Below are 18,684 nucleotides of genomic sequence, written 5' to 3'. Positions count from 1 at the left end.
AACCATCCTGTCAGATCAGGACATATAAACCTTCACATGACTTACATGTGTACTAACCATCCTGTCAGATCAGGACATATAAACCTTCACATGACTTACATGTGTAATAACCATCCTGTCATATCAGGACATATAAACCTTCACATGACTTACATGTGTACTAACCATCCTGTCAGATCAGGACATATAAACCTTCACATGACTTGCATGTGTAATAACCATCCTGTCATATCAGGACATATAAACCTTCACATGACTTACATGTGTAATAACCATCCTGTCAGATCAGGACATATAAACCTTCACATTACTACATGTGTAATAACCATCCTGTCAGATCAGGACATATAAACATTCACATTACTACATGTGTAATAACCATCCTGTCATATCAGGACATATAAACCTTCACATGACTTACATGTGTAATAACCATCCTGTCAGATCAGGACATATAAACCTCCACATGACTTGCATGTGTAATAACCATCCTGTCAGATCAGGACATATAAACCTTCACATTACTACATGTGTAATAACCATCCTGTCAGATCAGGACATGTAAACCTTCACATGACTTACATGTGTAATAACCATCCTGTCAGATCAGGACATATAAACCTTCACATGACTTACATGTGTAATAACCATCCTGTCATATCAGGACATATAAACCTTCACATGACTTACATGTGTACTAACCATCCTGTCAGATCAGGACATATAAACCTTCACATGACTTGCATGTGTAATAACCATCCTGTCATATCAGGACATATAAACCTTCACATGACTTACATGTGTAATAACCATCCTGTCAGATCAGGACATATAAACCTTCACATTACTACATGTGTAATAACCATCCTGTCAGATCAGGACATATAAACATTCACATTACTACATGTGTAATAACCATCCTGTCAGATCAGGACATATAAACCTTCACATGACTTGCATGTGTAATAACCATCCTGTCATATCAGGACATATAAACCTTCACATGACTTACATGTGTAATAACCATCCTGTCAGATCAGGACATATAAACCTTCACATTACTACATGTGTAATAACCATCCTGTCAGATCAGGACATATAAACATTCACATTACTACATGTGTAATAACCATCCTGTCATATCAGGACATATAAACCTTCACATGACTTACATGTGTAATAACCATCCTGTCAGATCAGGACATATAAACCTCCACATGACTTGCATGTGTAATAACCATCCTGTCAGATCAGGACATATAAACCTTCACATTACTACATGTGTAATAACCATCCTGTCAGATCAGGACATGTAAACCTTCACATGACTTACATGTGTAATAACCATCCTGTCAGATCAGGACATATAAACCTCCACATGACTTGCATGTGTAATAACCATCCTGTCATATCAGGACATATAAACCTTCACATTACTTACATGTGTAATAACCATCCTGTCAGATCAGGACATATAAACCTTCACATGACTTGCATGTGTAATAACCATCCTGTCAGATCAGGACATATAAACCTCCACATGACTTACATGTGTAATAACCATCCTGTCAGGTCAGGACATATAAACTTTCACATTACTACATGTGTAATAACCGTCCTGTCAGATCAGGACATATAAACCTCCACATGACTTACATGTGTAATAACCATCCTGTCAGATCAGGATGGGTTCCACCTAAGGAGGCTGCATGTCCACAGACTGGCAGGCAAACCGTCTTTGCTAGCTAGGTTTTTTAGCTTGAGTGCTGCATATCAACCCTTTTTTCCACATTTTTGTCCAGCTGACTTGGGCGTTGTGCAAAAGTCTGACAATGGCAGGAAAAACGCTGTTTTTTCTGCCCGTGTGTGTGACCTGAGAAGGGGCGACATGGACGCGGGGCAGGGATCTGCCCCCTGCGGAGGGCCTCCTCTAACTGGTCATGTCCTCTGTCCACAGTTGGCCCACCGTTTGGCAGTGTGATGTATGAGTTCGTTGGGAAGACTGCTCCGTTCCTGATTCTGGCATTTCTGGCTGTCTTTGATGGAGGTACAACAATGTTTTTGTGACTGTGATTGTGTGTGTGTTAATTTGAATCATTGTACAATGTGTAAATGTCCTACTGTCACTTTGAGATTGGGCTGTTTTGTCTCAAACCTCGATAAGTTTCCATCTCTGACGTCCTTCTTCTATTCCACAGTAGAAATACACTTGCCTTCCAGCCCTGAAATCACTCTCCTCCAAATCATATTAGCTATACGTATATATCTACCATGACATTTGGCTTATTGAGAGGATGGTGAAATGGTGTCATCTGAACAGCACCTCGTCCCTGCTGCGTCACGTGGACTGACACAACATGTGGATCGAATTGCTCATGTACAACATATGCATCCATTCATTCCTTCAGTCGTTCATCCATTTTTTTAATTTTTACAATGCTGATTGTATTATATTATATATCATATAGTAGTATATTATATATATTATTAATAGCATAGGCGGTTCTGATAATGGATGGATTGTATTATATTATTATTAATATTATATTATTTCAACTTGAGGGGGTGGGGGAATGTCCCCCAGTTAACCTTTGACCCACAGATGTTTATGGGCTACAGATAATGACCACGTGGGGATTAGTTAAAGGGGCCCTGTGACGGCCCGGCGGCCCGGCCCGGCCAGGGTGTCCGCCCGCCTGCCGCCCAGTGGCTGCTGGGATGTAGGCTCCAGCATCCCCGCCACCCCGAGAGCAGGATAAGCGGTTCGGATAATGGTTTTATTATATTATGCTATATGATTATATGATTATATGATTTTTATGTCCTTATAGCTCTCCAGCTCTTCATTCTGCGACCCACCAAGGTGGAACCAGAGGTGAGTTTATTTGCTCTTTAACATTTGTCTAGTTTCTGGTAATCAGGTTTAATTCCTACCATCCAGAGAATCATTTTAACTTTATGAACTCATCACAGCTGTCACTTACATGTATGATATATGATGCGCTGTAGCACGCCGTGCTTTATCCAGAGGCCGTTGTCATTTTCGGTCACCCAAGACACGTCAGCTGAATTAAAAGGGGAAGGAAGTCCGTTGGGCTTTGTTCCGTTATCATCGTCATCGCACGTGGACCCGCTCAAACACAAGCCTGAGTACATGTGATGGGCGGTACGGGACTTAAGACACACCCTCGGGGGTATGTGGTGGTGCTGAACCCTTGGGGATCAAGCAGAGTTGATATACGGTGCATGTTGCTTTAGTTCTGTCAAATGCTTGATGACTACTGACAAACACCAAATCCTAAAATGTCATTTTATATATATATATATATATATATATATATATATATATATATATGTGTGTGTGTGTGTGTGTACTATGTATGTATGTATGTATGTATATATATATGTATATATATATATCTATATATATATATATATGTGTGTGTGTGTGTGTGTGTGTGTGTGTCTATATATGTCTATACATACATACATACATACATTATATATTGTGTGTATATATAACGTATGTATGTATGCATATATACATATATACATATATACATACATTATATATAATGTATGTATATATGTGTGTGTGTGTATATATATGTGTGTGTGTATATGTAAATATGTATGTATATGTATATATATGTGTGTGTGTGTGTGTGTATGTATGTAAATGTGTATATGTATGTATACATACATACATACATACATACATACATACATACATACATACATACACACATATATATATACGTATATGTGTGTGTATGTGTGTGTGTGTGTGTATATATACATGTGTGTGTGTGTATGTATGTGTGTGTGTATATATATATATATATATACAGCGTTTTTTTCTGAAACCATCAATGGTGTTGTGAGTGCTGGACTAACGAGGAGTGTAATCTCCACAGGGATACAGGGAATAAGTCTTTAATACACTGCAGTACAGGCCTGTTTGGTGCGTCTCACACTCATCAGCCGCTAATGTGGTTCAACAAAGAATCACACAGTTTACGTTGCCCAGCGTCACACCCCTAATTTCGGTTGGACAGCGACCAATCAGATGGGGGAAACATTAGAACGATAACAACCAATGGGGTAGGTACAACCAATGGAGGGGTAGAAAACGTTACAGCCAATGGGACTGGGGTTTGGTTTGAAAAGCATTTAGGGGCCAGGGCGCTGCTGAAATGGTCTACATTAAAAACATAACGAGGTAACGTGAATTATATAGTGGGGTGGTGTTGGGGCAGAGTTGGAAGGACAGCCAGTTAAAATATTTTTTAAAAAACCTAATAAAGGTCATATGTGTATCTCATCTCATGGGGGGGGGGGTAATAAAGACATTTTACTTATAGTTACAGAGGAGACATGTTTTTCGGTGTCTACAGCTGGTGGCCAATTCTTTTCTATTATTCAAGGTGGACATATCAGGTCTGCAAATCATAAGATACTTTTCTGCCAAGCACAGGGCACATCTTCTACCCCTAACTGAATAGGCACTAGTCTTTGTAAGGGTTTTCCATGAGAGGGAAGAACTGATATTCTTCTCTACCAATGACCAAACGTGGCGGCTTTAGGCCGTTGCATTTTCCACGTGTTCATGTCTGAAGCTGCTCATATGGCCGTTAAACCTCATTTTAAAAGGGCCTCTGTCCATCCCACCTAAGTGTCCACATTGTAGTGTCTTCTCTCGTCACCGATGCCTGGTAGATGACTCCCTCTATGTGGCATTTTCCCTCTAGAGGACACGATGCCTTAGCACGGCAGTTGCAGTTGGAGGTGCTTGGTTGCGGTGAGGGGGTCTGGGCCTTGGCCATGATGCTTGTGTTGTGGGAGGAAATAACCTGCTGAACATCTGGCCTGCAGCTGTAGCTCAGTTTGACTGTGTTTCTGTTGAATATCTTCCTCAGTTGGTGGTCTGGGGTAAAGCACTCATCCAAAAGTTTGAAAAATTGTTTTCCAATATTAGAGGCCACACGGTGGCGCTGTAGGGAGGGTTATACCAGCTGATGTTCCACCTTCTGCTGCAGTGTTTTTGTTGTTGTTGCTGGCTGTCGCTAACTGCTGGTGGATTGTAGTTGAGTCTGAAATCATATCCACATGTTTGTAAGGCTTCATGGTTGGGGGGGGGGGTGCTTCGTTAAAGATGGCCTCGCTGGATGATAAACATGAGAGTCTTTTGTTTGTGCTCACTGGGGTATTTTTCAAAATGGAGGGCGGATGACTGCTTTCTCTGTGGATGTATTGCAGTATATTGTTGGGCTTCGTGTATGGCCTGTATGTACAATTTCTAAGGTCTAATGAGATGTCGAGGAAGTCAAACACAAGCCCACTAGCTCACAAAAGGGTGTATATAAATATATATACACCCCTTAGAATTTTCTGTATTTCTGCATAAATATGACCTAAAACGTCACCAGATTTTCACACAAGTCCTAAAATTAGATGAAGAGAACCCAATTAAACAAATATTATACTTGGTCATTTATATATTGAGGAAAATGACCCAATATTACATATCTGTGAGTGGCAAAAGTATGTGAACCTCTAGGATTAGCAGTTAATTTGAAGGTGAAATTAGAGTCGGGTGTTTTCACTCAATGGGATGACAGTCATGTATGAGGGGGCACCTGTTTTATTTAAAGAACAGGGTTCTATCAAAGTCTGGTCTTCACAACACACGTTTGTGGAAGTGCATCATGGCAAGAACAAAGGAGATTTCTGAGGACCCCAGAAAAAGCGTTGTTGATGCTCATCGGGCTGGAAAAGGTTACAGAACCATCTCTAAAGAGTTTGGACTCCACCAATCCACAGTCAGACAGACTGTGTACAAATGGAGGACGTTCAAGACCACTGTTACCCTCCCCAGGAGTGGTCAACCATCAAAGATCACTCCAAGAGCAAGGCGTGTAACAGTCGGCCTGGGCCCAAAGGAACCCTGGGTAACTTCTAAGCAACTAAAGGCCTCTCTCACACTGGCTAATGTTCATGAGTCCACCATCAGGAGAACACTGAACAACAACAGTGTGCATGGCAGGGTTGCAAGGAGAAAGGCACTGCTCTCCAAAAAGAACATTGCTGCCTGTCTGCAGTTTGCTAAAGATCACGTGGACAAGCCAGAAGGCTACTGGAAAAATGTTTTGTGGACGGATGAGACCAAAGTAGAACTTTCTGGTTTAAATGAGAAGCGTCATGTTTGGAGAAAGGAAAACACTGCATTCCAGCATAAGAACCTTATCCCATGAGTGAAACGTGGTGGTGGTGGTGGTACCATGGTTTGGGCCTGTTCTGCTGCATCTGGGCCAGGACGGCTTGCCACAATTGATGGAACAATGAATTCTGAATTACACCAGCGACTTCTTAAGGAAAATGTCAGGACATCTGTCCGTGAACTGAATCTCAAGAGAACGTGGGTCATGCAGCAAGACAACGACCCTAAGCACACGTCGTTCTATCAAAGAACGGCTCAAGAAGAATAAAGTTAATGTTTTGGAACGGCCAACTCAAAGTCCTGACCTTACTCCAATCCAGATGTTGTGGAAGGACCTGAAGCGAGCAGTTCATGTGAGGAAACCCACCAACATCCCAGAGTTGAAGCTGTTCTGTATTGAGGAATGGGCTAAAATTGCTCCAAGCCGGTGTGCAGGACTGATCAACAGTTACCAGAAACGTTTAGTTGCAGTTATTGCTGCACAAGTGGGGGGGGGGGGGGTGTCACACCAGATACTGAAAGCAAAGGTTCACATACTTTTGCCACTCACAGATATGTAATATTGGATCATTTTCCTCAATAAATAGATGACCAAGTATAATATTTTTGTTTCATTTGTTTAACTGGGTCGTCTTTATCCACTTTTTATGCAGAAATATAAAAAATTCTAAACAGTTCACAAACTTTCAAGCACAACTGTAATATGTGTGTGTGTGTGTGTGTGTGTGTGTGTATATAATGTATATAGCTCCTCATTAGTTGAGCACTTTTATTAACACCATTGATGGTTTCTGGAAGAAGAAAAAAACGATATATATATATACATATATATATATATATATATATATATATATATAAATTCAGTTTCCCATGTACTGTGAGTAATTTGTTGCACCACTTAGCAGATGCTATGCCTGCCAGAAGACAGACATCCTGCTCCATTCAGTTTTGATTCATGGGCCTGACGGAGATCAGTCGTGACGTAATAAAAGCCTGTCGGAGCTAGATAAAGATCACGTTCCAGATGATATGTTCCAGATGATTTCTGTATTGGTTTTGTCTTTGGATAAGTTTCTCCAGAGAAGTGTTGGAGTTTGTATAGGTTTGTATAAGAGTTCGACCTCGCTGCAGACGCTGTATATCTGAGCACATCTGACAGTCTTAACAATCACACAGAAATATCTTGTGTTTTTTCAAGAATCATTTACTCGTCATGAAAGATTACTTATCCTGATTACAGAATGTCTATCCTGAGTTATTTAACATAGGGATTTCATTTTTAGGAATAAAATAAGGGGGGCTTTTGTGCAGAACTGCTTTAAGGGGGTTTGTGTAATAGCTGCATGATTTAACTTTACAAGCCATGCTGCAGACTAGACGGGATACCTTCGAATCAGTGCCATGTCTGGTCTGTCAGGTAAACAAGTGAGTTCAGCTTGTTTCGGGAAATCTTACGAAAGTGAAATATCTCAAAGCGCCGGCAGGTTATTGTGCTTGTTTTGGGGATTTTCTTACTTGAATATGTTAAATGACGTCTCATTGTGACCCGGCACATTTGCGGTGTTACTGTCATTACGTTACTGCCACCGGGGATCCTGTCACATGAATTTCTCTCCCACTGCATTCGTTCCGATGGCTCGCTCGTGCCACTCGGAGACCCGGGGTTACGGAAGTAACCTGCAGTTATTTCGCCGTTGCATTGTCGGTCCTCTGAATAAGAGCATCACTCTTCAACGTCACTGAAGTAAACGGCATGAATGTGTGCCAGACCAACATGGCTGTTTGCAGGGAAAAGGACACAAAACGACCCGTGTGAAGAAAACAGGGCTTTGTTTGCACGGTGGGCTCATTATGTCCAACGCGGCTAATGAAGGACACTCCTCTTCAGAAAGACAAACGGAGGCGTCACCAGTGGCGTCACCTTTAAACGTGACACATGAGCTAGCCATGTAGCCGTAGCGAGTGAGAACCAGGAGAGACTGTTAATGGAGGTGAACCCAGGGGGAGAGTCCTTTCCTGGTCATTGGCAGCAGAGTCTGGCACATTCTCTCTGTCCTCCATCTGTCGCCCTCGGCAAACTCGTCTGTGTCTCCACACGATGCTCTTACAATTTTAATGGGGTGTGATGAAGCCTTGTCACAAAGAAGACTGTCTCTCGGGCCCGCCGGCTGTTATGCTGTCAGTCCACAGAGACTTTTTAGCGAGAACAATCTTCCCTACGTAGGGCTGTGTAATACTCCAATACCCTTATTTACTGTGGTGTTGGATCCAGATGACAGTCAGATATCGTCATATTGTGATACACAATTTGGTTGTCCAAATTAATGATAGCCAGAATCTGCTGCCTGAAGTCTCTCAAAACACGAGGTCTGCATTAAAAACAAATTGTAAATGTGAGCAGATATCACACACACACATATGTATATATGGCAGTTTTTGTTTTTTTTGTTTTTTCGGGAACCATCAAATCAAAATCAAATCAAATCAATTTTATATGTATAGCCCAATATCACAAATTACAACTGTGCCTCAGTGGGCTTAACAGCAACACAACATCCTGTCCTTAGACCCTCTCATCGGATAAGGAACACCTCCCTAAAAACCCTTTAACAGGGAGAAACACTAGGAAGAAACCTCAGGGAGAGCAACAGAGGAGGGATCTCTCTCCCAAGAAGGACAGCGTGCAATGATGTTGTTTTCACGCAATTTACATAATACAACATTGAAAGAGGAGAACAGAATTATAATGGACATAACATTTATGAAGAACATGATGCACAGGATGCCAAGCAGTGTCCACGTGCCAACGGAGCAGTCCAGGACCCAAGCCACGCGACCAGCATCATCATGTAAAAAAAGACAAACTTATGTGAGGAGTGGAAGGGCAGGCAGCACACCATCACTGGTGTTGTCAACCATTATCAACCGTCACTGGTGTTGTCAACCATTAACAACCGTCACTGGTGTTGTCAACCATTATCAACCGTCACTGGTGTTGTCAACCATTATCAACCGTCACTGGTGTTGTCAACCATTATCAACCGTCACGGGTGTTGTCAACCATTATCAACCGTCACTGGTGTTGTCAACCATTAACAACCGTCACTGGTGTTGTCAACCATTATCAACCGTCACTGGTGTTGTCAACCATTATCAACCGTCACTGGTGTTGTCAACCATTATCAACCGTCACTGGTGTTGTCAACCATTATCAACCGTCACTGGTGTTGTCAACCATTATCAACCGTCACTGGTGTTGTCAACCATTAACAACCGTCACTGGTGTTGTCAACCATTATCAACCGTCACTGGTGTTGTCAACCATTATCAACCGTCACTGGTGTTGTCAACCATTAACAACCGTCACTGGTGTTGTCAACCATTATCAACCGTCACTGGTGTTGTCAACCATTAACAACCGTCACTGGTGTTGTCAACCATTATCAACCGTCACTGGTGTTGTCAACCATTAACAACCGTCAGTGGTGTTGTCAACCATTATCAACCGTCACTGGTGTTGTCAACCATTAACAACCGTCACTGGTGTTGTCAACCATTATCAACCGTCACTGGTGTTGTCAACCATTATCAACCGTCACTGGTGTTGTCAACCATTAACAACCGTCACTGGTGTTGTCAACCATTAACAACCGTCACTGGTGTTGTCAACCATTATCAACCGTCACTGGTGTTGTCAACCATTAACAACCGTCACTGGTGTTGTCAACCATTAACAACCATCACTGGTGTTGATAAAAGTGCTCAACAAATGAGGAGCGGAATACCAATGTAGATGTAGGAAAAACGCTTTTAATACAGAGCAGTACAAGCTATGTATTAAAAGTGGGTTTTTATGTATTAAAAGCTTGTTTGTATTAAAAGCTTGTACAAGCTATGTATTAAAATTGGGTTTTTATGTATTAAAAGCTTGTTTGTATTAAAAGCTTGTACAAGCTATGTATTAAAAGTGGGTTTTTATGTATTAAACGCTTGTTTGTATTAAAAGCTTGTACAAGCTATGTATTAAAAGGGGTTTTATGTATTAAAAGCTTGTTTCATGCGTGGTGCACGAAACAAGCTTTTACCGCTATGTATTAAAAGTGTTTTTCCTTCATGTATGAGAGAGAGAGAGAGAGAGAGAGAGAGAGAGAGAGAGAGAGAGAGAGAGAGAGATATGTTAACACAATTACAACCAGAAAGGAGGACTAATCATGGAAGTCGGCGGGTGTGGTGTTGGGTTGGAGGGGATCTGAGTACATGTGGACCTCCATGGCACATGGTTGAATACCACAGGCATAGCAGAGGCGGTACGGTGGCGCAGTGGTTAGCACGGTTACCTCACAGCAAGAAGGTCCTGGGTTCGAGCCCCGGGGTAGTCCAACCTTGGGGGTCGTCCCGGGTCGTCCTCTGTGTGGAGTTTGCATGTTCTCCCCGTGTCTGTGTGGGTTTCCTCCGGGTGCTCTGGGTTCCTCCCACAGTCCAAAGACATGTAGGTCAGGTGAACCGGCCTTACTAGATTGTCCCTAGGTGTGTGTGTGTGTGTGTGTGTGTGGCCTGTCCAGGGTGTCTCCCCGCCCGCTACCCAGTGACTGCTGGGGGAGGCTCCAGCATCCCTGTGACTCTGAGAGCAGGATAAGCGGTTTGGATGATGGATGGATGGATCTAGATAGATAGATAGATAGATAGATAGATAGATAAGATAGCCTCTCCATCTCTCTTGAAAAACGTTATATGATCATGAGAATATATAAATATTCTCAGTATCGCCCAGTCAGATCTACTCTAACTCCACTGGAGCAGAGACATCTAGCCAGGGGTTTGTTTTTGGGTTATTTTTTAGAAATACTGCAAAGATAGAGTCTACATTTTGTAGTTTTTACCATGGTGGTTTTGATGGTGGTAGCGATGATGATGATGGTGGTGATGATGGTGATGGTGGTGGCGGCACAGCGGTGGTGTTGGGGGGAAAATCTCTGTGTTGAGTCTAATAAACACGTTTCAGAAAGATGTCTTTGGTTGAGCATAAGAACCCTGTTTTTTGGAAAGAGGCTGTTTGGTTTGATGCATACGACCTGCCACACTTGACCTCCTGCTGTGTTGTTCCTCCTCTTGTTTCATAAACACAGAGTCAGAAAGGGACCCCGCTGCTGACGCTGATGAAGGATCCGTACATTCTTATTGCTGCGGGTAAGAAAACAACCAGGTGAATTTGAAAAATGTATTTCCATCATCCGACCCAGAAGCGGCATGTGTGGTTTGGTGTCTCTTTAAACGATGCCGAGCAGTGAGCGACAGCAGATGACGGACCTGCTGCGAAACTGGTCCTTCATTGTGGCCTTATTGTCCATGGAGTCAGGACATGGCAGTGGAAGACAAGACTAAGCCAGAGAGAGAGAACCAGACAGCATCCGGATGTGGGCCACTTCAGGCAGTGATGCAGCACTGATGGCCTTCTTCTGGCCCTGACAAAACGGATGTGAGCCTGAAGTGGCCCACATGTATAATAGCAAATATGGCCCAAATATGCCGAATCACATGTGGGCCTTTTGTGGCAAAGATGCGGTGCTCTGGGCAACATATGATCTGGATGTGAGCCTGAAGTGCCCCGTGTGGTAAATGTTGAATATGGCCCAAATATCACACAACAAATATGGCCACCTTTGGCAAATATGTGACACATGCAGCACTGCTATGGCTTGGTTCTGGCCCAGATCTGGCAAACAGGAGCGGACCGCCCAAGTGCCATCATTCCACGCGGTATGTGGTTTGGCTGAAAGAGAGATGAAAGTCAGGTGTGGGACGGGTCCGGGCCACAGCAAATTTGCTATCTGGGGGGTGGGGGGGACAGAAATTGAAAACGAGAACGTAGAAGACATATAGAAGCAGAATACAAAAAGCAGAAATGTCGAGAACATAACTGACCCGGTGTCCACTTATTTTCAATCTTCCTCTCCAGGGGCCATTTGTTTTGGTAACATGGCGATCGCCATGATGGAGCCAACGCTGCCCATCTGGATGATGGAGACCATGTGCGCCAGGAAATGGCAGCTAGGTATTTACAAAGCTTTTAACACACACACACACACATATAATAACCACACATGAATACACAAACACACCCACAAACATACAACCGGTCAGCCAAAACATTAAAACCACTGACAGCTAAGTCAATAACATTGATTATGTCGTTACCATGGCACCTGTCAAGGGGTGGGATGTAGTAGGCAGCAAGTGAACGGTCAGTTCTTGAAGTTGATGTGTTGGATGCAGGACAAATGGGCAAGTGTAAGGATCTGAGTGACTTTGACAAGGGCCAAATTGTGATGGCTAGATGACTGGGTCAGAGCATCTCCAAAATGGCAGGTCTTGTGGGGTGTTCCCGGTATTCAGTGGTCAGTACCTACCAAAAGTGGAAGGACAACTGGTGAACTGGCGACAGGGTCATGGGCGCCCAAGGCTCATTGATGCGTGTGGGGAGTGAAGGCTAGCCTGTCTGGTCTGATCCCACAGAAGAGCTACTGTAGCTCAAATTGCTGGAAAAGTAATGCTGGCTATGATAGACAGGTGTCAGAACACACAGTGCATCGCAGCTTGCTGTGTTATGGGGTTATGTAGCCACAGACCGGTCAGAGTGCCCATGATGACCCCTGTCCACCACCGAAAGCTCCTATAATGGGCATGTGAGCATCAGAACTGGACCATGAAACAATGGAAGGAGGTGGGCTGGTCTGATGAATCACATTTTCTTTTCCATCATGTGGACAGCCGGGTGTATGTGCGTTGTTTAACCTGGGGAAGAGATGGCACCAGGATGCACTATGGGAAGAAGGCAAGCCGGTGGAGGCAGTGTAATGCTCTGGGCAGTGTTCTGTTGGGAAACCTTGGGTCCTGGCATTCATGTGGATGTTACTTTGACACGTACCACCTACCTAAACATCGTTGCAGACCAGGTACACCCCTTCATGGTAACGGTATTCCCTGATGGCAGCGGCCTCTTTCAGCAGGATAAAGATCCCTGCCACGCTGCACACATTGTTCAGGAACGGTTTGAGGAACCTGACAAAGAGGTCAAGGTGTTGCCTTGGCCTCTAAATTCCCCAGATCTCTATCCAATCGAGCATCTGTGGGATGTGCTGAAAAAACAAGTCCGAGCCACGAAGGTTCTGCCTCGCAACTTACAGGACTTAAAGGATCTGCCACTAACGTCTTGGTGCCAGATACCAGAGGACACTTCAGAGGCCTTGTGGAGTCCATGCCTCAATGGGTCAGAGCTGTTTCAACGGCACAAGGGGACCAACACAATATTAGGTAGGGTGGTTTTAATGTTTTGGCTGGTCGGTGTACATAGCCACTCAAAAATATTCACACACTCAAAAACACATATCCACCAACACACAAACACATACACACAAACAAGACAGGCCATATTTCTATATGCCCTCATGGCACGTGTAAAAACAATCCCGCACAGCGTCCTGGTAGCGTAGTGGTCTATTCTGTTGCCTACCAATATGGGAATCACCAGTTTGAATCCCCGTGTTGCCTCCGGCTTTGTCAGGCATCTCTACAGACACAATTCGCCGTGTCTGTGGGTGGGAAGCTGGATGTAGGTATGTGTCCTGATCACTGCACTAGCGCCTCCCCTGGTCGGTCGGGGCGCCTGTTCGGGGGCGGGGAACTGGGGGGAATAGCATGATCCTCCCATGCACTACATCCCCCTGGCAAAACTCCTCACTGTCAGGTGAAAGGAAGCGGCTGGCGACTCCACATCTATCGGAGGAGGCATGCAGCCCTCTGCAGCCCTCCTTGGATCAGCAGAGGGGATGGAGCAGCGACTGGGACAGCTTGGAGAGCGGGGTGATTGGCCAGGTACAACTGGGGGGGAATCCCAAAAAAATAAAATAAAACATAATCATGCACAAACTCACATCTTCTTCTTTGGTTGTCCATCAAAATCCGATGAGGACGTCCACTCCTTTAATGGTGAGATCTTTGATGGCTGAAGAGTCCTATCCTGGACCCAGCAGCTCTATTGAAGGTGGGCTGGGGCATGTATATGTGGTAGTGGTGGCAACCATGGTAGTATTTCTCCTGGCTTTCTTCTGCTGTATGTTGGTTGTCTTTTCCGTCTCCAGCGTATGAACCCCATCCCTACACAGCTGCCACCAAGTGGCAGGGTCAGCAGTAATATCCTCCAGATCCTCAGGTCTGATCTTTGGCCCTCCAGGTGAGCGTCGACCATGATGTAGCTGGCTATATGACACTCTGTGGGGTAGCCAACATAGGGGTATTCTTATCACGTGTCCCAGTCACTGCAGCTGGCGCTGGGTGATCATGACCTCAATACTTCTGTGGTTGGTCTTTGCAAATATTTCATTGTGAAGGACACACTCGCACCAGGTCATTTCCAGGATGCACTAGAGGGAGCTTATGTGGAAGAGCGCTAAGGACTTCATGTGACGGCAGTAGGTTACCCAAGCTTCACAGCTATAGGGGAAGGTGGTGACACAGACCTCTTGGTATATGGTGACCTTTTTGGAGGAAAGACTTTGCACCAGAGTCTCCCAAAGGCAGCTGATGCCTGTTTAATGTGGGTTTGGATGTTGTTGTCAATGCCACTACCCTCAGAGAAAACAATCCCCAGATATAAAAGATAACACTACAGAAAGATAGCACGACTGACAGCTGTTCATCACCAACACTGAAGGCAGGTAGTATGGGTGGGATGCTGGTGCTCCATTGGCAAACCACTTCCATCGTGGTGATGTTGACAGTCAGCCCCATTCTGTTGTACGCTTTGGGCGCAACAGCAAGGACAGTCTAAAGATCCTCTAGAGTATGAGTCACAACAGCACACTAATTTGCATACTGCAGCTCCAGGATCCACACTCTACAGAGTCTGGTGGTTGCTGGAGCCTCCTGGTGTTAAAAAGGTTGCCATCTAGTCCCAAGTCCACTGCCACACCCGCTGCTGTCTTCAATCTTCCTGTGGAGAAGCTTGGTGACACATGGGAGGAAGATGTTAAAGAGCACTGGTGCTAGCACACACCCCTGCTTTTTCACCCCTGTGCATACAAGGAAGGGCTTGGACTCATGTCCTGCTATGGTCAGCTGAGCAGTTGTCTCATCATGGAACTGGCAGAGGACTGTTAACAAATTTGTTGGGACAGTCAAACCTGAGGAGGACATCCCATAAGAGCTCTCTTTGCACAAAGTCGAGATCAACAAAGAGATCATCAAAGGTCATAAACAGGTCCTGATGTTGTCTTGATGCATGCTCAATAATCCAGGTAAGAGATATAAACTAACTGCAGGTATCCCCATCCCTTATAAACAATAAAGTGCAATACAGTTGCATAATGACCAAAACCAATGACCAGTGTCATATGTAAATACTATGGGTGTGGCCTTTAACTAGAGTTTCAAAGGCCATGTGTACTATTCACAGAGGATTAGGGATTGTTGCAATCACAGCATTGTAAAATGGCAACCGATATATAACGACCGAAACCAACGACCAGTTTCTTGTGCAAATATGGATATGCCCATTAACTAGAGTTTCGATGGCTGTGTACTATTCACAGAGGACTGGGGAATAGCTGCAATCACAGTGACAGATGTACTCTTAGGCCCTCCCCCCTCGGTTCAGGGATGCTCCGTCCCTCTTAACATAGATAGCCTCTTTGAACCCCCGTTCAAATCATCGCTCCTCCTTATCAAGGATGTGCACATTCCTCATCCCTGAAAGAGTGGCCATTGGCGTGTAGAGGGGTGTTCTTTTGGCCAGCGTCTGTTTAGTTTCCCCAAGGTACAAGTCACTGCAATCCTCCTGGCACTTAACAGCATACACTATATTGCTCTGTTTGTGCCAGGGGACCCGATCCTTGGGGTCGACCAACTGCTGGTGCAGCATGTTTTGGGGTTTGAAAGCATCTGAGATATGGTGTTTTGAAAATATGTGTCTCAGCTTTTCTGACACTCCCACCACATACAGAATCACCACTAGTTTACGCTTAGACCCTTCTTGTCCTTCTCCTCTCTTTTACTGGCTGATGAACTGTTTGGGTGTCTTCCTGGCTTTGACAAATGTCCAGTTAGGGTAACCACACTTAATCAAGGCCTGTTTAATGTGGGGTTTCTCCCCTTCTCTGGCTGCTGTGTCGGTGGGGATGTTCTCAGCTCGGTGGTACAGCGTCCTGATGACTCATAGTTTGTGCTCCAGTTGATGATCAGAGACACCGCGTCTCAATTGCTTTCAAACACCAAAATACACTGCGCCAGAAGTTGGTTCACTCCAAGGATCAGGTCCCCTGGCACAAACAGATCAATATAGTGTACACTGTTAAGTGCCAGAAGGATTGCCAGGAACCCGCAGTCGACACCATCTACAGGCCAGTGGCCACTCTTTCAGAGATGAGTATGTGCACATCCTTGATAGGGAGGAACAATGGTTTGAACAGGGAGTCAGGGATGGTTGCTCCCTAGAGGCCATCTATGGCCATAGATGGCCTCTAGGGAGCAACCATCCCTGAACCGAGTGCATCTGTCACCATCTTACAATGCTGTGATTGTAACTATTCCCCAATCCTATGTGAATAGTACAGATGGCCATTGAAACTCTAGTGAATGGTCACACCCATGTTTGCATATAAAACTGGTCGTTGGTTTCGGTCGTTATACATCTGTCGCCATCTTACAATACTGTGATTGCAGCAATCCCTAATCCTCTGTGAATAGTACACATGGCCTTTGAAACTAGTTAAAGGTCACGCCCATATTTGCATATGAAACTGGTTGTTGGTTTCGGTCGTTAGGCACTGTATTGTACTGTACTGTTTATAAGGGGTGGGGATACCTGCAGTCAGTTTAGACTGAAGATGTCACTTAGCTGAGTGATGAAACGCATCTGTCAATAAACGTTGTATCCAGATGAACTGATTCAACCTTCTATGAGGTCCTGATGTTGTTTCCCACACTTTTCCTGGAGCTGCCGGGCCGTGAAGATCATGTCGATCATGCTTCTGTTCTTTCTAAATGCACACTGTGATTCAGGCAGCATTGACTCGATGATGTTGCTGATGAGTCTCTGAAGCAACACCTTAGCCAGGACCTTGCCAGCAACAGAAAGGAGCGATAGGTCCCTACTATTGCTGTAGATGGCCTTGTCGTCCTTGTTCTTATAAATGACAATAATGTTTGCATCTCTCCATTGCTGTGGGATATTCTCATCCGTCCAAGTCTTGGTCATGTACTGGTAGAGGGTGCGCATACACGTGCACCCTCCCTCCTTTAGTAGCTCAGCAAGGCTATTGTAAGTGCCAGGGGACTTGTTCTTAAGGGGACATACAGCTGATAGAACTTCCTGGAAGGCTGGTCGTAGATTGAGGTCATGGATGGGAGGAAGTTCAGGCAGTTTGTCCAGGATGGTGGAGTCTGCAGCAAAGTCCTGATTAAGCAGGGTGTCAAAATGTTTAGTCCACCTCAACAGGATCTAGTCTGATCCTTCAGAAATGTTAGACCATCTGCTGTTTTAAGTGGAGTGATGTAGCGATTTATTGAGCCTTAGATGGTTTTGATAGCATTTAAAAAATTATGCATGTCATTTTTATCAATACAGTACTGGATTTCATGTGCTTTTTCAGTCCACCAGTCATTCTGTATGGCCTTTTGCACTTTCCTCTGAGCTGCCTGCCAATGCTGTCTGGTGTTGGTGGATGAAGGATTGTCTAATGCTGCCCAGTGTGCTTAGTGCATGTCCTTAAGCAAGTTGTGGATGGTGTCTGAGTTGTTGTGAAACCAGTCTTGGTGGTTCCTGCTCTTATGGCTGATGGATTAAGACCTCAATAAGGCTGCCTTGTAGAGCACAGAGCTGATATAGGTCCACTGTTGTTCCATTGTGTTTTCTGAGCTCAGACAAGGTTCCAGCTCCCTTAGTCTCTCAGCTCACTTCTTACGTCTGTGTTTCCCAGGTGGTTGCTATTTAGGTGCTTTCTGTTGGGCTTTTGCAGCCACAATGGGAGACACACTTTCATGTGGAGCTTGGCCACAATCATATGATGGTCGGTCCAGCACTCTGCACCTCTCATGGCACAGGTGACGAGAACATCCTTGATATTACTACGTCTCACAATAATGTAGTCAATCATGTGTCAATGTTTAGAGCAAGGGTGCATCCACAGGGTCTTTTATTTTGCCTTCTGCTGGAGGAGGGTGCTGGTTATGCTCAGAGCAAAAAGTAGCCTCATGCTATTGCATTCACCTTCATGCCTACCTGGTACTCCACTCCATATCCTGTTGTTCTGTCCCACCCTGGCTTTGAAGTCCCAAAGCAAGAGGATCAGATCTTGTCACTCCTTCGGGCCCAGACACACCAAACCGACTAGCAGTGATGAAGGCCAACTGTTGCGTCGCCTCACGTCGCCTGCCGTCTGGGCCGAAAAGAAGCACTTGAACACACCGCA

At 44.6% G+C, this 18,684-nt stretch overlaps 1 protein-coding gene across 1 annotated transcript in view; it reads left to right on the top strand.

Annotated features, from left to right (window-relative positions):
- The window catches only part of slc18a2 (solute carrier family 18 member 2), a 130,779-nt gene that overhangs the window by 89,810 nt on the left and 22,285 nt on the right, over positions 1–18,684 (top strand). The window contains exons 6-9 of the mRNA XM_056292198.1: positions 1,958–2,047; positions 2,832–2,875; positions 11,347–11,407; positions 12,177–12,272. Coding sequence (XP_056148173.1) covers positions 1,958–2,047; positions 2,832–2,875; positions 11,347–11,407; positions 12,177–12,272 — 291 coding nt within the window. The remainder of the gene's footprint in view (positions 1–1,957; positions 2,048–2,831; positions 2,876–11,346; positions 11,408–12,176; positions 12,273–18,684) is intronic.

Source organism: Lampris incognitus, chromosome 13, assembly GCF_029633865.1.
Source record: "Lampris incognitus isolate fLamInc1 chromosome 13, fLamInc1.hap2, whole genome shotgun sequence".
In the NCBI taxonomy this organism is placed as follows: Eukaryota; Metazoa; Chordata; class Actinopteri; order Lampriformes; family Lampridae; genus Lampris; species Lampris incognitus.
This window is presented reverse-complemented; position numbering and strand designations above follow the sequence as displayed.